Genomic DNA, 19273 nt, shown 5'->3' with positions numbered 1-19273 from the left:
AGGTGGAAAGATAACATGATCACGTTCATAAGAGATCATGTTCATGTTTTTAAGAGATCAAAACAATAACCTGCACATTCACTTTCTTTTCTCCTCCTCTTCTTGTACTTTCTATGTGATAATTATAATTTTTGCATTGGTCTTTGTTTTACACATTCCCAGCTCCTCCGGCAAATGTCGGCATTTTGGATTCTAATTCTTGTAATTTTTTATGTCAAATGATGCCCTTTTTTTTCTTCTTTTTTTCTAATGGAATATTACAATTACTTTCGAGATTTTCAGTATTTTATGTATATAGCCGCTTACATTGAAGACAGGTTGATAATTATATTGAAACATATGATTTATGATCCCTTGAAATAATCATATATCATAGAAAATTTTCAGATGTCAGATAATATACATCAGTCTAGATGGTTGCAGTACTATTTGCCAATACAAAATTTACCAAATATGTTGGACAATATTTCTTCAGAAATATCTTCTCCACTTATTTGTCCAAGTGCCAAAGCAGCTTCCCTTAGGTCTATTGTCCAGAAATCAAGGGGCATATCTTCCTGAATTGATGACTTTAACCTCACGAAAGCCTCCTTGGTTCGAATAAGCTGCTCGCATTGTCTCTGGAAATTATAAAACCAAAACGCAGCTCTCGTTTAGCTAAAACCATGAAATATGAATGGACTTTAAACAAAGGATAAGCTGCCTAAAAATGGTTATTTCGTACTTCGTAGAAGACGATAAATAAATAAAAGACAGAAGTACTCAAAAAAATAAAAGCACAGTAGTTATAGTGAAGAATAAGGATACAATACTCTCTAGTTCGCAGTGACATGGCCTGGTTCATTGCCAAGCAATAACCTTTTGACGATAGGCAGAAAGGGGCAAGCAAATAGGGACTTCTACCTAAATTTGGAACGCAACAACAGTCTACGGCTACAAAGGTTGGTCTTTTAGAGTATAAATAATAGATTTTCAGGGCAAATAGTGATTCAGGTTGAAGGATTTCCCAAGCAATTCCAAGTTTCTTAGTAGGGCCAGTTCGGTTGGACATTTGACAAGACGCTTGGAGGCAAACTGAAAAACTAGATTGCTGAACCAAGGGTTGAGGACTGCAGACTAAAATGGTCACACCAACACCTAATGTGTGAAGATATCGATATGAGAAGATCTAGAAAACACACAGTTGTCCTGTCTTAATAACTTTTAACTTAGAGGGAGGAACAAGCATCACATTTCATTTATAAAGTTACAAAGAGAAAGATAGAAATAACAAAGATCTTCTGTAATGACAGATGAATTCAGATTAGATGTGACAAGAGGTTTAATAACTTATGCAGAGAATCAACCTCTATTTATGGGTAACCTTTGTGTTTAAGATAGGATATGGATAAAGATATAAACAAGAGGATTTTTCAGTTACTAACTCTCATTGCATCATTCAGTCGTCCTCTCATTCCCTTTTGTCCTTTTGGGAACAAAAGCTAGATAGTAGAGTATTACTACAGGAAGGGAATGAGAACAATTTGATTTCTTTTCAGGGATCGGGTCTGAAGATTACTTTTACTTTTTCTTATGATTTCACTCCTGACATAAGGTTCAAAAATCCGAAGCAGATTCACATCAGGGGTATCTAGTAACAAATCAGCATTCTCCTCTTTCCTTTTACATAGAATTAAGCCATTGTCTATTAATACTTTTTTACTAGCACAACTCTAGGTAACAATGTCACTACACGGCACTACTTATGCATTCTATTATAGAAGAAGAAGATCAGGAAGCTAACCTGGTTGACTGCCCATCTGCGACCGCCAACAGGGATCTTATTGAGACCCATAATTTCTATTATTGCTGCCTCAAGTTCTTGAATCCCTTGACCATTGACAGCACATGTTGGAATGTGCTTGTTGAAGGAGAAGCCGCATGTATTGACCCATTCATAAGAGTCGGAGGGAGCGCAGTCTATTTTGTTGATTACCAGAATCAGTGGAGAGCTACATCCAGCCGCGGTCTGAAACTATAGGAATAAACTTAATCTCAAATGTGTCTCCTAATACCAGAAAACAATAACAGAGCTGCAGAAACAAGAATCAAGCTCTCTAACAGTAACAGAAAACAAAAGCTAAGTCATTACTCATTACAGAGACTTTCTTCTATAAGTTCCATGAGAAAGGAGAGAGTAAAGTTCCATGTTGGCTGCATAATATAGAGCACACCAACTTTCAGCAGTTGAAAAAAATTTCATATTAGACTGACTTCGACAAAATCAATTAATGGAAACCAATGATAACAAGACAAAATAAAGCAAGACTATTTTTATTCAACTTAACGCAAAACAGATTATAGAAGTTCGTAGATCAGGGAAGAAACAAGTATTTCATATTCAAAGTTATATGTGAATGGAATAGTTTATAAACCTGATTCCTTTGGATTCTCTCAAGGAGCTGTGTATCCTCCAGAGTCCACCCCTCTGCTGCACTTATGGTCATTATTACGACATCAGCATTTCTAGCAACAGCTTCAGATCTTTCCACACCTGTGAACAGAATGCTACGAGAATCAAATAAAATAAAAACTCAACACAGGTAGTTCATGTCATATTTCATCGACCTAAGAAAAAGAGACTAGGAAAAGGAAACAATATCATTAATTGGGTTCAACAAAGCTGAGGTACCATCACAGGGACCATCATTGGATGACGACTACATTCACCAAGAACTTTGACCGGAGATTCAACAGAAAAATGTAGGGCCGATGATAACTCTGACCAAGTGTTACAGTTTGGACTCTTCATATAATCAACTAACATATGATTCTTTCGAGACACAATTACGAGCAAACTCTTAAAATGATGTTATGTTTCAGATCTAAATGCTAAATTCCACAAGTTAGATGAGAAAACCAATGTAGCAATGAGAGAAATACATTTGATTAAGGTTATGAGAACTATTGACCGTCTGACTCGGAAATACACAGTAGACCCCAAAAGCAACAACAAAGAAGAACCATATTTTTTCACGCACACTTAATCTGTGTATAAGGAGCTGCTAAATTGCCCTTCAAAGACTTTAAATGTTCAATGACCAAAATTTTCAACAGATAAGAAAATGGCAGGCTTCAGTCAACATTGGAAAAGATATAAACTTGGCAAACAGATAGGTCTTACCTATTTTTTCCACAACATCATCAGTCTCCCTGATTCCTGCTGTATCAAGAAGTGTAACAGGAACACCACAGACAGAAACATTGGCTTCTACGACATCCCGCGTAGTACCAGCAATATTTGTAACTATTGCTCTATCAGTCTGCACGCTAATATAAGGCACGTGATTAGAAATGAATGCCAGTACAATAATAACACAGGAAGCAGACACTTTAAACTAGAGAAATTCTAAAGAATTGGGGAGTGCTTAATATGACATTTTACTTTTTGAGGAAATTATTTGTCATGAAAAACATTTTATAAAGTTTTTTGGCCTTTTTACTACTAGAAGTAGCAGTAGTAGTAGGGCTTTGATAGAGTAAAGTTAGACAATCATGTTTATATGTTCGAGAAGCGACTGGAACGCAATACGAGTTAAATACTTGTAGCGGAAAATGACTTGCACTCCTAAGAACACAAGTTTTTTCATTTTATGCAACAAATTAAGGGAGACAATTATATATTAGGGGATTGAAATAGCTCATTATTATTTTTTTTACACTGTCTTATAGTTTTAGGTTTGGGAAGAAGTTCCGAACTGTGGCTTGTAGATAAATTAAATGTGATCAACCGAGTCTAGCACAACCTATTGCTGGCTAAATGTATATAATTTAGATTGTAAAACTAGCGATTCAACCACTATATATACTTTCTATACCAAAAGGAGCAAATTGGTCTATAGCAATATGAAGCAAGGTGATGAAAGAGTTCTTGAATTGATCCCTGGTGTTAGTTTACAGATATGTATAGTGTAGTCTTGTCCCACATTGGAAGATGAGTAATATCTCCTTGTAGTGTATAGCTATAAATAGGGACCTCTTGTATTGTATTTATCATTCAATATCAATAACATATTTTCTCCCGTACTTTCTCACATGGTATCAGAGCATTAGTGAGAAACTCGTCGTTGTGCATCATTCAAGCAACTTCCGGGAAGAAAGACCTCTTCGCCGTGCAATTTTCCGGCGACTTAGAAGGTTGTCCGTAAGCAAATCACTTTTTGTTGGTGTTGTGCAAAAACCTACACCACCACAAGACTCCTCAGGCTCCGGCGACCAAACCCCAGTCAACCCCACCTGAAAACACACGTCCACGCGCCCTCACGCGTTTGGAAAAGAAAAAAATTTCGGCGAGATCTGACCCACGCGCCGGCGCGTGAGCACTGTTCCGGCCAGATTTTGAAAAAGTTCCAGTTGAACAGTAGGATCGCCTGGTAATTCCGATCCTACCCTCACTGGTTTTGTTTCATTCCGACGACTTTGAGTTTTTCCCTCAGCTACAGTAGATTCCAGCGTGCACAATGTTTCCGGCGCAAAACATCGTTCTGTTTTCCTGCTGTAAACAGTGTTTTTCAAGCTTTTTCTTCAGTTTTTTCACAGGAGTTACTTATTTTCACTATTTCAAGTTAACCATACTACTACAAATTGTAGCGACATGGGAAAACATGACAGAGAATGGAACTTGGTTCTGAATAGCTGAAGATGACATACGATTAATAAGATAGCAAGATGTAAGAACTGCATCCCCCAAAAACGCAACGGAGCATGAGATTGTATGAGTAGGGTATAAGCAGTTTCAATAAGATGTCTATTCATTCTCTCTTCCACCCCGTATCTTTGGAAGCACTTGTTTTGTCCATAACCTTACTCCAGGAACAGATAAGTTAGCTCCTCGTGCTCTTAAGTGCGTATTTCTGGGTTTCTCGAGAACACAAAAGGGGTATCGATGCTACTCTCCTGACCTCCAGTGGTACCTTATGTCTGTTGATGTTACCTTCTTTGAAACTCAATCATACTTCACAGGTTCAGGTCATCACTTAGATATTTCTGAGGTACTACCAGTTTCATCTTTTGGAGATTCAGTCACTCCAGTTCCACCACCTACAGCTCCAGTTGTAGCTCCACCACCTGTAGCTCCACCACTTATAGCTCCAGTTCCTCCACATAATCCAGTTCAACCTTCTGCAGCTCCACCACTCTTGACTTATCATCGTCGTCCACATCCACCATCAGGCCCAGGCGATTCACGCCCCGCATCAGATTCTGCACCTATTGCGGACTTGTCTCCTCTTAGTCAACCAATTGCACTCCGCAAAGGTGTACGATCCACACTTAATCCTAATCCCCACTATGTCAGTTTAAGTTATCATCGTTTGTCGTCACCTCATTATGTTTTTATATCTTCTTTGTCCACTGTTTCTATCCCTTAAGTCTACAGGTGAGGCACTATCTCATCCAGGATGGCGACATGCTATGATTGACGAGATGTCTGTTTTACATGCGAGTGGCACTTGGGAGCTTGTTCCTCTTCCTGCAAGTAAGTCTAATGTTGGTTGTCGTTGGGTTTATGTAGTCAAAGTCGGCCCGGATGGCTAGGTTGATCGGTTTAAGGCTCGTCTTGTTGCAAAAGGATATACTCAGATTTTTGGGCTTGATTATAGTGATACTTTCTCTCCCGTGGCTAAAGTAGCATATGTTCGTCTCTTTTTTGTCCATGGCTACTGTACGTCATTGGTCTCTTTATCAGTTAGACATTAAGAATGATTTTCTCCACGGTGATCTTGAGGAAGAAGTTTATATGGAGTAACCACCTGGTTTTGTTGCTCCAGGGGAGTTTAATGGTTGTGTGTGCAGATTGCGCAAGTCACTATATGGTTTGAAACATTCCCATCGAGCTTGGTTTGGTAAGTTCAGCACAATTATTCAGGAGTTCGGCATGACTCGTAGTGAGGCCGATCACTCTGTGTTTTATCGGCATTCTGCTCCTAATCTATGTATTTATCTAGTGGTTTATGTTGATGATATTGTTATTACTAGCAATGATCAGGATGGTATTACTAATCTGAAACAGCATCTCTTTCAGCACTTCCAGACTAAGAATCTGGGCAGATTGAAGTATTTTCTAGGTATTGAGGTCGCTTAGTTTAGCTCAGGTATTGTTATTTCACAGCGGAAGTATGCCTTAGACATTCTCGAGGAGACTGGAATGATGGGTTGCAGACCTATTGACTCTCCTATGGATCTGAATGCTAAGCTTCTGCCTGGACAGGGGAGCCTCTTAGAGACCCTACGAGATATAGGAGGTTGGTTGGCAAATTGAATTACCTCACAGTGACTAGACCTGACATTTCTTTTCCGGTGAGTGTTGTAAGTTAGTTTATGGATTCTCCCTGTGCTAGTCACTGGGATGCAGTTGTTTGCATTCTTCGGTATATAAAGTCAGCTCCAGGCAAAGGATTACTATTCGAGGATCGAGGATCGAGGCCACGAGCATATTGTTGGGTATACAGATGTTGATTGGGCAGGATCACCTTTTGATAGACGTTCTACGTCTGGATATTGTGTTCTAATAGGAGGTAATTTGGTCTCGTGGAAGAGCAAGAAACAGAATGTAGTTGCTCGATCTAGCGCCAAAGCCGAATATCGGGCCATGGCTATGGCAACGTGTGAGTTAGTTTGGGTCAAGCAGTTGCTTAAGGAGTTAAAGTTTGGAGAAATCAGCAAGATGGAACTGGTGTGTGATAACCAAGCTGCTCTTCATATAGCGTCAAATCCAATATTCCATGAGAGGACTAAACACATTGAGATCGACTGTCACTTTGTAAGAGAAAAAATACTTTCAGGAGATATTGTTACAAAGTTTGTAAAGTCGAATGATCAACTAGCAGATATTTTCACTAAGTCTCTTACTGGTACTCGTATTAGTTACATGTGTAACAAGCTCGGTACATATGATGTGTATGCACCAGCTTGAGGGGGAGTGTTAGTTTACAGATATGTATAGTGTAGTCTTGTCCCACATTGTAAGAGGAGTAATATCTCCTTGTAGTGTATAGTTATAAATAGGGACCTCTTGTATTGTATTTATCATCTAATATCAATAACATATTTTCTCCCGTGCCTTCTCACACCTGGAAATGTCTCAAGTAGAGCTAATGGTGCAAGTCGCATCCTGCGCAAATTATAAAAAAAAAGAGAGCTGGCCATTGCATGGAACCTCCCTTAGTATGTGTCTCCAGTTACAGTCTTACGGATGGGATTTCTATTTACTGGTCTACATTTTGCTTCAGATTTAGTTGCTGATTCATAAGTCTATGCCACTGTTAAGAGAAGTAATGATAACTAATCAGGAAAATAATCAAGTACAAGGATGAGATGGTAAATAATGGATATAATTTTGGAACATACTTTGCTCCATGCATTAAGAAGGCTTGATTTCCCAACATTCGGTCGACCAACAATTGCAATCTGCAAGATATTCATTAAAAATCATGTTATCTTAATTATTAGTTGAAAGCAGGGAAAAATTAAAAAGGCCATTCTTTGGATGGCCAGCTAAAAAGCTAGATGTGCTTTAAGCTATTCTCAAATTCTATGAGAAATTTATGACATGTGTCCTTTGTGTCTTTCTCCTTTTCGCTTTTAATAATTAGTTCCTAGAGACAACATTCACTAGCCTTGAATAAGAACTTGGTCCGTATTAGTAACCTGTAGTCCTGACTGCAGAAGCTTGTCATAGTTAGCAGTTTCCAGTGCATCATCCAGATCATGCAGCATCCCATATATTTTGTCCATAATAAGATTTAGATCAATGGGTGGCATCTCATCGTCGAAATCAAGACGAGCCTCAATTTCAGTTAGCAACTCAATGCACTGCGTTCTTAGTGATTTGACCAAAGAAGAAAAAAACCCCTGACAAAATGAACACATTGTTCAGCATCATTCCCTAGCACTAAGATAAAAGGCAAAAAAAAAAATGCCGAATTTATTCTTTATTGATATATAGAAGGGTCAACAACTCTTTTCCTTTAAAAAGAGTCAAAAACTCTTGTAATTAGAAAGTGATTTTATACAGCTGAGCACCTCGATTCCTGCCAATGCAGCATCTGCAGCAGCCACTGACTTGGCCGATATTAACTTTTCCACATTCTCAGCTTGAGAGAGATCCAAACGACCATTTAAGAAGGCGCGGAGAGTGAACTCGCCTAGTAAAAGTGAGAACATAAAAAGAGGTGAGTTGGAGGAGAAAGACTCTCACCTCTTCTATCGCTGCGTAGAAAAAAAGTGACAGTTGCTGTGTAATATAGCATAGTAATTAAGATTTAGCAATGCAATGAAACTATACAATGATGTACAGACAAATGAATCTTCATAACAGTTTTCAATCTACAGAAACCAACTCTTCCCAAAAACTTAGCTGCTGCGGGTTTAGACATTAAAACAGTCAATTAAAGAATATAAGGATGACGCTAACCTGGCTCTGCGAGCCTCGCACCAGCCTCCAAACAAGCCCTCAAAACACGTTGAAGGCACACTTCACTTCCATGACACTGAAGCTCAACCACATCTTCTCTAGTGTATGACTTTGGGGCCAGCATAGGAATCACCAGAACCTAAGCAAAAAAGATATTTAGAGAGAGAGAGAGAGAGAGAGAGAGAGAGGAAGAAAAAAATATGGCTCCAAGAAAATATTCATACATACAGTTTCGAACCACTATTCACAATGGCCTTAACTAGGATAATTTTTTTTCCCTTGAGTCTGGACATCTATTAGCACATTGACCGCCTTTCTTCCTACTTATCCCTTCTTTCTTACATCAAAATCTAGAAAACAATGCACCTAGCCCATATGTAATATGACATCATGTACGAAAGATTGCATAAATTCCATATGTTGGTGCTTTCTTTCCCCAATTTTTCTCCCTCGGAAAATGGATAAATGATAAACTTGCTCAGAAATAAAAATAGAAGGACGATCATACAAATGCAGCAAAATCTGCATATATATTCTAAAAATCGGTGCCTCTTTTTCCTCCATTTGTTTTCTCTAATGCACAAATGATAAACTCAAAATAACTTTGAGACAAGCACAAACAGATGATACTATCTCATTTGGGCTATAACCAACCACATAATACGAAAAAGGGCACTAAGACACCCTCCAATTTCCCTTCTCCTCCCCCACCCCTACCCAAAAAGAAAATATTCACCCAAGCTAGTCCCAAATTTCAGTAAAGTCTTCCTTTTAATAAAAGCAGAGCCAAATGAATGTCATTAGAGGTATTCATTACCAAGCTCCTTAACTATGATCAAATTTCGTAAATTCTTTTTTCAAAACCTGTTCTACGCATGGAATTCATTCAGTAATTTTATGACAAAGAACTAGACAAAATATTGAAAATCTAAAAATTTAGATAATTCCCTATGTGCCAAATTTATCAATAAAAAAGTATGTCTATGATGCGTAATATATTTAACAAGCTAAAAAAAGAACATGTATAAGTACACGTACTTTATTTATCACAGAAATCTGACACGGATTTCCATCGGAACCTATAGTTGGGCATCCAAAATGTGAGTTGAAGACACAATCGAACTTAATTCCAAGCAATTTATAGACTATGCAGGATTACCAACTTATAGAAACATTGATTACTTTACTATCTCTTTATTTCTTCAAGGTAAAGGCATAAAACACATTAAGCTAGCCCGAACACCGCGGTTAAAAAAAAGAAGAAAAAGGCATGAAACATATGTAACCAGTAGGAATTTTAATAAGCTATAGGACAGGAAGTTTTGCCCTGAAACACTCGCTCTTTTTCATTCTACAGACACCTTTCCCTCACCTTATCTAAGGGGTTATAGAATTAAAAACATACCCAATTCTCAAAGATATGAAAATAAGAAGAACAGATAAAAGTACTAGAAATAGTAAGGAGAAGTAGTAACTAGTAAGGGCTAAATTCAGATATGACGCAACAGAGGCACCAAACTGTTATGAACCCGTCATTGGACACAGTGTTGGATAATGATGTAGTTGGGCTGAAAGACCAAATGGGAGAAGAACTTGGGCCTGGGGATCAACTGCGTAGGAGCAGAAGATTGAAACAGCCCAATAGGCTTTTGGGGGATTTTATATGGCAAGCTGGATGAGGCAAGTGTCAATAGCTGGTTGGTTATAGAGGAATATTATATTGTTATAATAGACATGTCTAGTATCAGTAGTGGTATGGTTAATGTGTAATGTTGCATCTCTTTCTCTATCTCTTTCCCACCTTCTTGGTGTAATCCCTTCTCACCTCTTACCCTTCTGTTACAGCTTTTCAATTTCCTTCAAGTTTGTAATTTCCTTTCAGTTGTTGAATCAAATTCCCCTATTAGTTGCTATCAAAAGTTTGGTTTACTTCATTGGTGCTTTCATTGTTATCTGCCAAATGGTGGATACTCGACTCAAGCAACTGGAAGACACGCAAACGGGCATGGCCCGAAGATGTCGGAACTCCGCATAGCATTTGATGGTCAGCATAAATTGATGCAAGAGGTTCTTTCTCAGGTGGCTTCCATTGGATCTCAGTTGAACGGGTCCGTAGCAGAGACGTCTCGTTCGAAGACGACTGAGCTGGTTCTGTCCACAAACGATAGTGGTGGTAACTCTGTCGTGCTCCGGCACAAACCTGCTTCTGTGGAGTTGAGTCGGTTCTCCGGCGATCCCCCAGATGCTTGGGTTTTTCAGGTTGACAGGTATTTTTCGTTCTACAAAATTCCTCCAGAACAGAGGCTGACGATTGCTTCGTTTTACTTAAGACGGGGAGGCTCTCGAATGGTATCACTGGCTCTTCCGTAACAAACAACTGGTTGACTGGCCTCATTTTGTGGCTAAGTTGGTAATTCGATTTTAAAAAAAGAGCTGGAAGAACCTGAAGGTCGCTTGGCCAAGCTCCGTCAGTTTTCCACCGTTGCCGACTACCAGGCTCGGTTCGAAGCAATAGCTAATGAAACGGAAGATGTTTCTAAATCCTTGATGCTCAAGTTATTTGTGTCTGGGCTCCGTTCGGATATTAAAACGTCAGTTTTGGTTCACAGGCCCAAAACACTTGATGAGGCCATTTCTTTGGCCCAAACTCATGAGCAGCGTTTGCAGATAGAAAGAGGGCCAATGCAACCTGCTTTTTCTAGAACCCAACCCTTACTGCCTACTCCTCCGTCCAAAGTTATAGTGCCAGCACGCAAGGCCTCCACATCGGGCCCTCGAGTGCCCGCCAAACAGCTAACGCCGAGGGAGATGCAGCAACGTCGCGATAAGGGGTTGTGTTATTATTGTGATGAGAAATACGTGGCAAATCACAAATGCAAATCCCTACCCCAAATCCTTCTGCTTGAAGACGATTCCGAACCACTCATTGCCGAATCCGCACAAATCACGTCTGATGAAATGTTGGCAGAGGAACTTCAGTGCTTGGAGTTACAGGCCCAATCGACAATGTCTTATCACGCCTTAGCTGGTGGTCATTCTCCAACAATTCTTCGCTTCAAGGGTCATGTCCATGGTTCCCCTGTTACTGTCTTGATTGATGGTGGGAGTACACATAATTTTATTCAGACACGAGCAGCCAAATTCCTGAATCTTACAGTTGAACCCACCACTAATTTTTCGGTGGTTGTGGGAAATGGCCAGCGTTTGCGTTGTGAAAGAGTAATTCGTGCTGTTTCGTTTACTGTCCAGGGAACAGACCTCATAATGGACTTATATCTCTTGGATTTCCATGGCGCGGATATTGTTCTGGGCGGCGCTTGGCTAGCCACTATAGGTCCGGTACTGGCCAACCATTCCACTCGCCAAATGGAGTTTTATTTGGAAGGCCAGCAAGTTAAGTGGGTGGGTGACCCCCCGGATGATCTGCAACCGGCTCAATTACAAACATTACGCCGATATCATGCCACTGATGCCATTGCTACTTGTTTTTTCCTGTTTCTAGTGCACGAAGATTCTGGGGCACCACAGGATATACCTTCAGAGTTAGGGGCATTACTGGATTCACATGCTGCTGTCTTCACTAAACCACACGGACTTCCACCAGTGCGAACAACTGATCATTCCATTCATCTTGCCCCCGAGGCTAGTCCAGTCAATGTCAAGCCCTATCGATACCCTCATTTTCAGAAGCAAATAATGGAACAACTCGTATCTGATATGTTAAGGGACGAAGTAATACAACCCAGTACAAGTCCGTTCTCATCACCAATCTTGTTGGTGCGAAAGAAGGATGGATCATGGCGCTTCTGTGTTGACTATAGGGCCCTTAATGCCATTACCGTGCGTGACAGATTTCCAATTCCCTCAGTTGACGAGTTGTTTGATGAATTATATGGGGCTAAATTTTTCTCAAAGTTGGATCTCTTGTCTGGTTATCATCAGATCCGTGTTCGCCCTATTGATGTTCCTAAAACGGCATTCCGGACACATGATGGCCATTACGAGTTTTTGGTTATGCCGTTCAGTTTATCCAATGCCCCATCGACCTTTCAAGCAACCATGAATGACATTTTTCGGCCTCATCTTCGCAAATTTGTACTCGTATTCTTTGATGATATTCTCATCTATAGTTCATCCTGGTCGTTGCATTTGGAGCATTTGGAGTTAGTCCTCAAATTGCTCCAACGACACCAATTGGTTGCAAAGCGCAACAAATGACAGTTTGGGCAGACCAAGGTGGATTATTTGGGCCATGTTATATCTTCAGATGGGCTTGCCGTCGACCCCTCAAAAATTTCTATTGTACAACAATGGTCCACACCTAAGTCAGTTAAAGAGGTCCGCAGTTTCTTGGGCCTTGCGGGTTATTATAGGCGCTTTATTCGTCACTTTGCCACTGTGGCCAGTCCATTGTCTGATTTACTCCGGAAAGACGCCTTTGTTTGGAATGAGCAAGCTCAACAAGCCTTTGAGGACCTGAAGTCTAGGCTTAGCTCTACTCCAGTTCTGGCCCTGCCCAACTTCGATGATGATTTTACTCTGGAGACTGATGCCTCTGGCGTAGAGATTGGGGTAATCCTGTCACAGAAAGGGCACCCCATTGCCTTTTATAGTCAAAACTTATGTCCCAGGATGCAAAAAGCCTCAACTTACCACCGAGAGATGTATGCCATCACGCAAGTTGTGGCAAAATGGAGGCAATATCTCTTAGGGCGACGTTTCACAATAATCACTGACCAGCAGTCCCTCAAAAACCTCACAACTCAGATAATTCAGACCCCAGAACAACAAAAGTGGCTAGGAAAATTAGTTGGGTATGATTTCACCATCAATTATCGACCGGGAAAACAGAATAAGGTTGTGGATACCCTGTCTAGACCACCTGAGGTTGGCACATTTTATGCCATTTCTGAGCGTTCATTTGAGTGGCTTGCTGAGTTGATAGAGGCAAACAAAATTCATCCTGAGTTGTTGGCCATCCAGCAGGGCATGGAAAACAAACCTACGGATTATGCAGCCTACTCTTTTCGCAAAGGGTTGCTCTTTTACAAAGGTAGTCTGGTCATACCACGCGATTCTTCCTTAAAGCAACTTTTGCTTCAGGAATTTCATGATTCAAAGATAGGCGGACATGCTGGTGTTGCTCGTACTTTTCATCGCTTATCCTCGAACTTTTACTGGCCAGCAATGCGTAATGATGTTAAGGTTTACATTGCCTCATGCCAAATATGCCAACGATCCAAGGACATCAATAAGCTACCTGCAGGTCTTTTACAACCGTTAACCGTTCCCGAAATGGTTTTTGAGGAGATAGCTATGGATTTCATCACTTGTTTGCCGAGCTCTAAGGGAAAAGCCACCATTATGACCGTGGTTGACAGACTTTCTAAGTACAGGCACTTTATTCCTTTACCGGCAACTTTCACTGCCCAGTCCGTGGCTGAAGCTTTTGTAGTCCATATCATTAAGTTGCATGGTCCTCCTCGAACAATTGTGACGGATCGAGACCCTCGCTTCCTACATTCATTTTGGCAAGAGCTTCATCGTTTACAGGGGACTGTTCTAGCCATGAGTACTGCTTACCATCCCCAAACCGACGGGCAATCTGAGGCATTAAATAAGTGTGTGGAGCAATATTTAAGGTGTTTTGTGGCTGACAACCCGCATGAATGGGTACCCACGTTACCATGGGCCGAGTTTTGGTATAATACAGCTTTTCAAACTTCAGCGGGGATGACACCCTTCCAAGCATTATATGGCAGAGAACCTCCCACCATCGCTCGCTATGTGTTGGGCAGTGCTTCCGATGATTTGATTGAGCAGTACATGCTACGGCGAGATGAAGTATTGGGGATCCTGAAGTTTAATCTGTCCAAGTCACAATCCCGCATGAAAAAAGATGTTGATAAGGGGTGAACTGATGATCATTTTGAGGAAGGTGACTGGGTGTTCGTGAAATTGCAGCCATATAAGCAACAGTCTTTGAGGAGCGCTCACCAACACAAGCTAAGTAGGAAGTACTTTGGACTTTACAAGGTATTGAAGCGGATTGGCTCTGTGGCATACAAGCTTCAATTACCTGAAGAAGCTAGGATTCATTCAGTGTTCCACATTTCCTTACTCAAGCGCTGTAAGGGGCAGCCAGATGAACAGATTACACCATTACAACTTCAAGATTCAGCTGTCAGAACCTTGGGGACAAGGTTCTCTTTTCAGGAGGGAGTAATGTTATGAACCCGTCATTGGACCCAGTGTTGGATAATGATGTAGTTGGGCTGAAAGACCAAATGGGAGAAGAACTTGGGCCTGGGGATCAACTGCGTAGGAGCAGAAGATTGAAACAGCCCAATAGGCGTTTGGGGGATTTTATATGGCAAGCGGATGAGGCAAGTGTCAATAGCTGGTTGGTTATAGGGGAATATTATAGTATCAGTAGTGGTATGGTTAATGTGTAATGTTGCATCTCTTTCTCTATCTCTTCCCCACTTTCTTGGTGTAATCCCTTCTCACATCTTACCCTTCTGTTGCAGCTTTTCAATTTCCTTCAAGTTTGTAATTTCCTTTCAGTTGTTGAATCAAATTCCCCTATTAGTTGCTATCAAAAGTTTGGTTTACTTCACAAACCCTTCAATATCTCCAATGTAGTACAATTTACATGTCAAAATTGAAGAACAAATGCACCAAAATAAGAAGGGAAAAACAAGAGTTTGAAATTATACCTCATCAATCACATTCCCATGAGAGTCAGAAACAACACCATACTCTATAACATGGCTCTTAGGCCTCCACTCAGAAGAACTCCTTTTCTTCTTTTTCAAATTGGGACGAAATACACGACCAACTATAGGAACTGCAGAGGGACCAGATAACCGGATAATCCCAACTGCAGCTGCTGGGCCACCCAAAGAAGTAACAATAGCGGCAATGGTGCTAGTATTCGCAGCTGGGTCAAGAGGGCTCACTGTTCCACACCCAAATAACCTCTCATCTTGCTTCAGCACCAGAGTACTCTCTGCAATAAAAAAAGATTCAAACTTTACCACTAAAACCCCAATTCTTTCAGCACCACAATATTCTCAGCAATAAAAAAGATTGAAACTTCAGCATTAAAAACCAATTATTTCAGCAGCACAGTATTATCTGCAATAAAAAGATTAAGATTTTAGCATTAAAGCCCAATGTTTTCAGCACTAGCGTACTCTCTGCAATAAACAGATTGAAACTTAAGCATTAAACCCCAATTCTTTCAGCACTACAGAGTTCTCTGCAGTAGAAAGACAGAAAGTTTAAAAACTATTCCATTATTTCAGCAATACAGTACTCTCTGCAATAAAAGGATAGTAGCTTTAGCATTAAAAACCAGTTGTTTTAAGCAAATGGGGGTATGAAGGAAGATGAAAGGAGTCACCGTTAGCAGTAGTATGAGGTCTGGGAGTAGGTTGGGAAGAAGAAGAAGAAGAAGAAGAAGAAGAAAGAGGGAATAGAGAAGAAAATGTTGTATGAATCGGGATTGACAATTTTGGGAAGATGGAGGAGGCTAAGGGTGGGGGCAAAGGGGAACGTAGGTGGGTGAGGAGATGGCGGAATGCTGGTAGCAAAGCCATTATCGTGGCTTTGGGGTTTTAGGATTTGGGGTTGCTTATCATAACTGATAAACCCATTTGTGTTTCTTGATTAACCTTTCAATTCCAATCACGTGCGTTCCACGTGACCGCGCAACCACTCTCACAAGAACGACCGTAGGTATCATCTTTTGGCAATTTTGTATTAGATACGTTATAAAAAAAAATCAAATTATGGTGGATGTCTATTCTTTCTTTATGATCTTTCCAAATACTTAATGACATATTCAATGATATATTTTTATGTTTAATGACATATTCAATGACATATTTTTCTTCACGTTTCATGTCTATATAAAGGTCTTGTAATAGATAGGAAAATACACACAATTGAAGAAGAAATAAAAATCTCTCCTCTCTTTCTCTTTATATCTCTTAGCTTATTTTTTCTTGTTCTATATTGTTACTTTGAGCTATATTTCATAACATATTATCAGCACGAAGTCTCTAACCTCAAGGTTGAATTCCACTTCTATGTTGCATGCACGTCTTTTTGCTACAGCAACAAGTCCGAGCTTTAAACCATATAAGTTTATACCAATATTTGGAATAAGCAAGGTCCGGTTATTAGAAAAATTAGTATTTATGTGGCTGCTAAGGATGCCACCTTGTTAAATTTTCATGAACTAAATAATAGGTGGTATGCGGTATACTAAATAATCTACAAAATTAAAATTATACTTTATTATGTATGCTTATGGTTTTACCTTATAATACGATTTTAGTATGCCTAGTATAATAATTATACATTAGTTTACTGGCAAATATAATATAATAATAATAATACTCGTAACTATTTTATTTTAATAAGATAAAATATTAGTACAAGAAGTATATACTACACCAAATTTTTCATTGATGATAGTTCTTATCAAATTAACATGTTGAATCATTTCTATATGGAAAGCATATAGTAGTAGATAGTAGACGGAGATTTGTCCCCTAATTTTTCTTTTTGATTCCACGATTAACCTAAAGGTTCTGCTATATATCTTTGCTTTTCTAAAGAGCATAATCCTAATTTCCACAAAAGTGCATGGTAACTAGTAGTGCTATATTATTCTATTTAATACATCATTTTTTTAATGTTTTGGTCATATCACTTTCATCTTATAGTAAGCTTATTGCAGCAAATACCACATGTGAATTTTTAATATTATTTTGTATTTTCATATATCTGTTTGACACTAATAACTTAGCTGATTTGAGTAAACGAAAGTCTATTGTTGAGAATTATATCCAAATGACATTACGAAGAGTTTAACTCAAGAGGTAAGCATTTCCTTCGTATTTGAAAGTGTTTTTGTCATTTGCTATTAATGATATAAACTTCAATGAGTTCAACTCACAATGCACCATGAGGGTAAGACATCAGGATCAAGTCCTTATGCTCCATGATGATAAGAGTTGGGTTTGAGCCCAATTCATCATGGCTTAACATGCATTTGTATTGGTAAGATATTGGGTTTGAGTCTCACTATACCATATTGATGATATACAACAACAACAACCCAGTATAATCCCACTAGTGGGGTCTGGGGAGGGTAGTGTGTACACAGACCTTACCCCTACCCTGAGGTAGAGAGGCTGTTTCCAATAGACCCTCGACTCCCTCCCTCCAAGAACTCCCCACATTGCTCTTGGGGTGACTCGAACTCACAACCTTTTGGTTGGAAGTGGATGGTGCTCACCACTAGAGTAACTCACTCTAGTCATATTGATGATATAATGATGACTAAAGAAAAATAATATATTTTTCATGAAAGTCATGAATATTGTCCCACTTGATTTGCTCCATTCTTGAAGTGAATGTGGTAGCGGCGCATAATAAGTCTAAATAAAGACAAGTGGTTGAATAATAAACGTGGGCGTTCCAAAGATCAAAATAATAATAATAATAATAATAATAATAATAATAATAATAATAATAATAATAATAATAATAATAATAATAATAATAATAATAATAATAATAATAATAATCACTATGATTATAAGAGGAGAACAATAAGGGTTCTCAAAATAGTCCTTCAAAATGTGAAGACAATGTTTATCATCAAATTGATATAAAAAATAATAAAATACGCCATTGATTATAATCCATTCCTTGAAGAGAATGTGACTTGTGATAAGCATTGAGAATGCAGACCCATTCCTAAAGGTGAATGTGGCAGTATGTGATAAAAGTAATGAATAAAGACATGCAATGCATGATTAGATGAATACCACACAACTCACCTCTAAGGGAGGTTTGAGTGAAATAAAGAGAATAAATATTATTGTGTGGTTACATGAATATGTCATTGGTCGCGTACATGTGATACGCCAAAAAAATATTTTGGTGTGCCTTATAAAAGATCATTAAAGGCAAAATTAAAGCAAAAAATAATTTTTCTTATGATGATTTTGACCATGACAATTTATTATGATATAATTTTCTCCGTGAAGGAGACATTTACCATATGAATGGTGTGACAAAAAAAAATTGTAGTACAAAAGTTGTTAAGAACTCCGGAAAAATTAATTTGTTACTACCCAGATAAATAAAATTATTCACGACATTGACATTGTAAAGTCTCAAAAGAAACTTTTTGAGTTTCAAATGTATAAGTCAAAGTGGTTGGCATATTGAGATTATAAATGAAAGGAATATTGAATATCTTCGTATTTCTATAATCATAACCGGTAAATATGAAAGATTACCTGATTTTCTTTCTATTTGTACTACACAAATATAAGCATGATAATGAAATCATATGTCACAGATAAACTAGAGGTTTACTGAAATAAATATTAGTTTGTATGACCGGTTGACCATCTCGGTTCAATTATGATGCGAAAAATTAATAGAGAATTACATTGACATATATTGAAGAAATATAAGATTCTTCAAGAATTCTCTTGTGCTGCTTATTCTCACGATATACCAGTTAAGGTTGGGATTGAATCCTTTGATTTCTGGAACGAATAAAAAGTGATAAATATATGGGCTCAGTCACCTTCCATGTGGACTGTTTACTATTATATGATTTTAATAGATGCATATATTATATGGTCACATGTGCATTTGTTATCAACTTGCAGTTTGGCTTTTGGAAGATTGATTGCTCAAATTATTAGAGCACAGTTCCGGAATATAAATTATGATGATTTATCTTGATAATATTGGTTTAAATACAAGTTGATTTAGCAGAAATTG

General features: G+C 38.8%; 1 protein-coding gene across 4 annotated transcripts; it reads right to left on the bottom strand.

The window, feature by feature from the left end:
- Positions 1-343: 343 nt before the first annotated feature.
- Positions 344-16089, bottom strand: LOC104089327 (uncharacterized). Of its 4 annotated transcripts, none has more exons than XM_009594194.4 (10): positions 15813-16089; positions 15172-15464; positions 8453-8591; positions 8062-8183; positions 7687-7890; positions 7387-7446; positions 3164-3302; positions 2415-2533; positions 1784-2014; positions 344-620 (listed from the first exon to the last, which is right to left on the bottom strand). In XM_009594194.4, the coding sequence occupies exons 1-10, from the start codon at positions 16054-16056 to the stop codon at positions 426-428; spliced, it is 1746 nt and encodes a 581-aa protein (XP_009592489.1). In that variant the 5' UTR covers positions 16057-16089; the 3' UTR covers positions 344-425. The 4 variants fall into 4 exon arrangements, with proteins under 4 accessions (XP_009592489.1, XP_009592494.1, XP_009592500.1 ...); XM_009594199.4 differs by having other exon boundaries at positions 1784-2008; XM_009594205.4 differs by having other exon boundaries at positions 15861-16089.
- Positions 16090-19273: the final 3184 nt, after the last annotated feature.

This window comes from Nicotiana tomentosiformis, chromosome 4 (assembly GCF_000390325.3).
Source record: "Nicotiana tomentosiformis chromosome 4, ASM39032v3, whole genome shotgun sequence".
Taxonomy (NCBI): Eukaryota; Viridiplantae; Streptophyta; class Magnoliopsida; order Solanales; family Solanaceae; genus Nicotiana; species Nicotiana tomentosiformis.
Note: the sequence above shows the minus strand (reverse complement) of the source record. Positions and strands in the feature narration are given on the sequence as shown.

Coding starts and splice junctions, on each gene's coding strand:
- LOC104089327 (XM_009594194.4), bottom strand. CDS start 16,056: ATGGCTTTGCTACCAGCATTCCGCCATCTCCTCACCCACCTACGTTCC. Junction 2,534..3,163: donor TGATGTTGTGGAAAAAATAG/GTAAGACCTATC, acceptor TTCTGTTCACAG/GTGTGGAAAGATCTGAAGCT. Junction 621..1,783: donor GCAGATGGGCAGTCAACCAG/GTTAGCTTCCTG, acceptor TATAATTTCCAG/AGACAATGCGAGCAGCTTAT.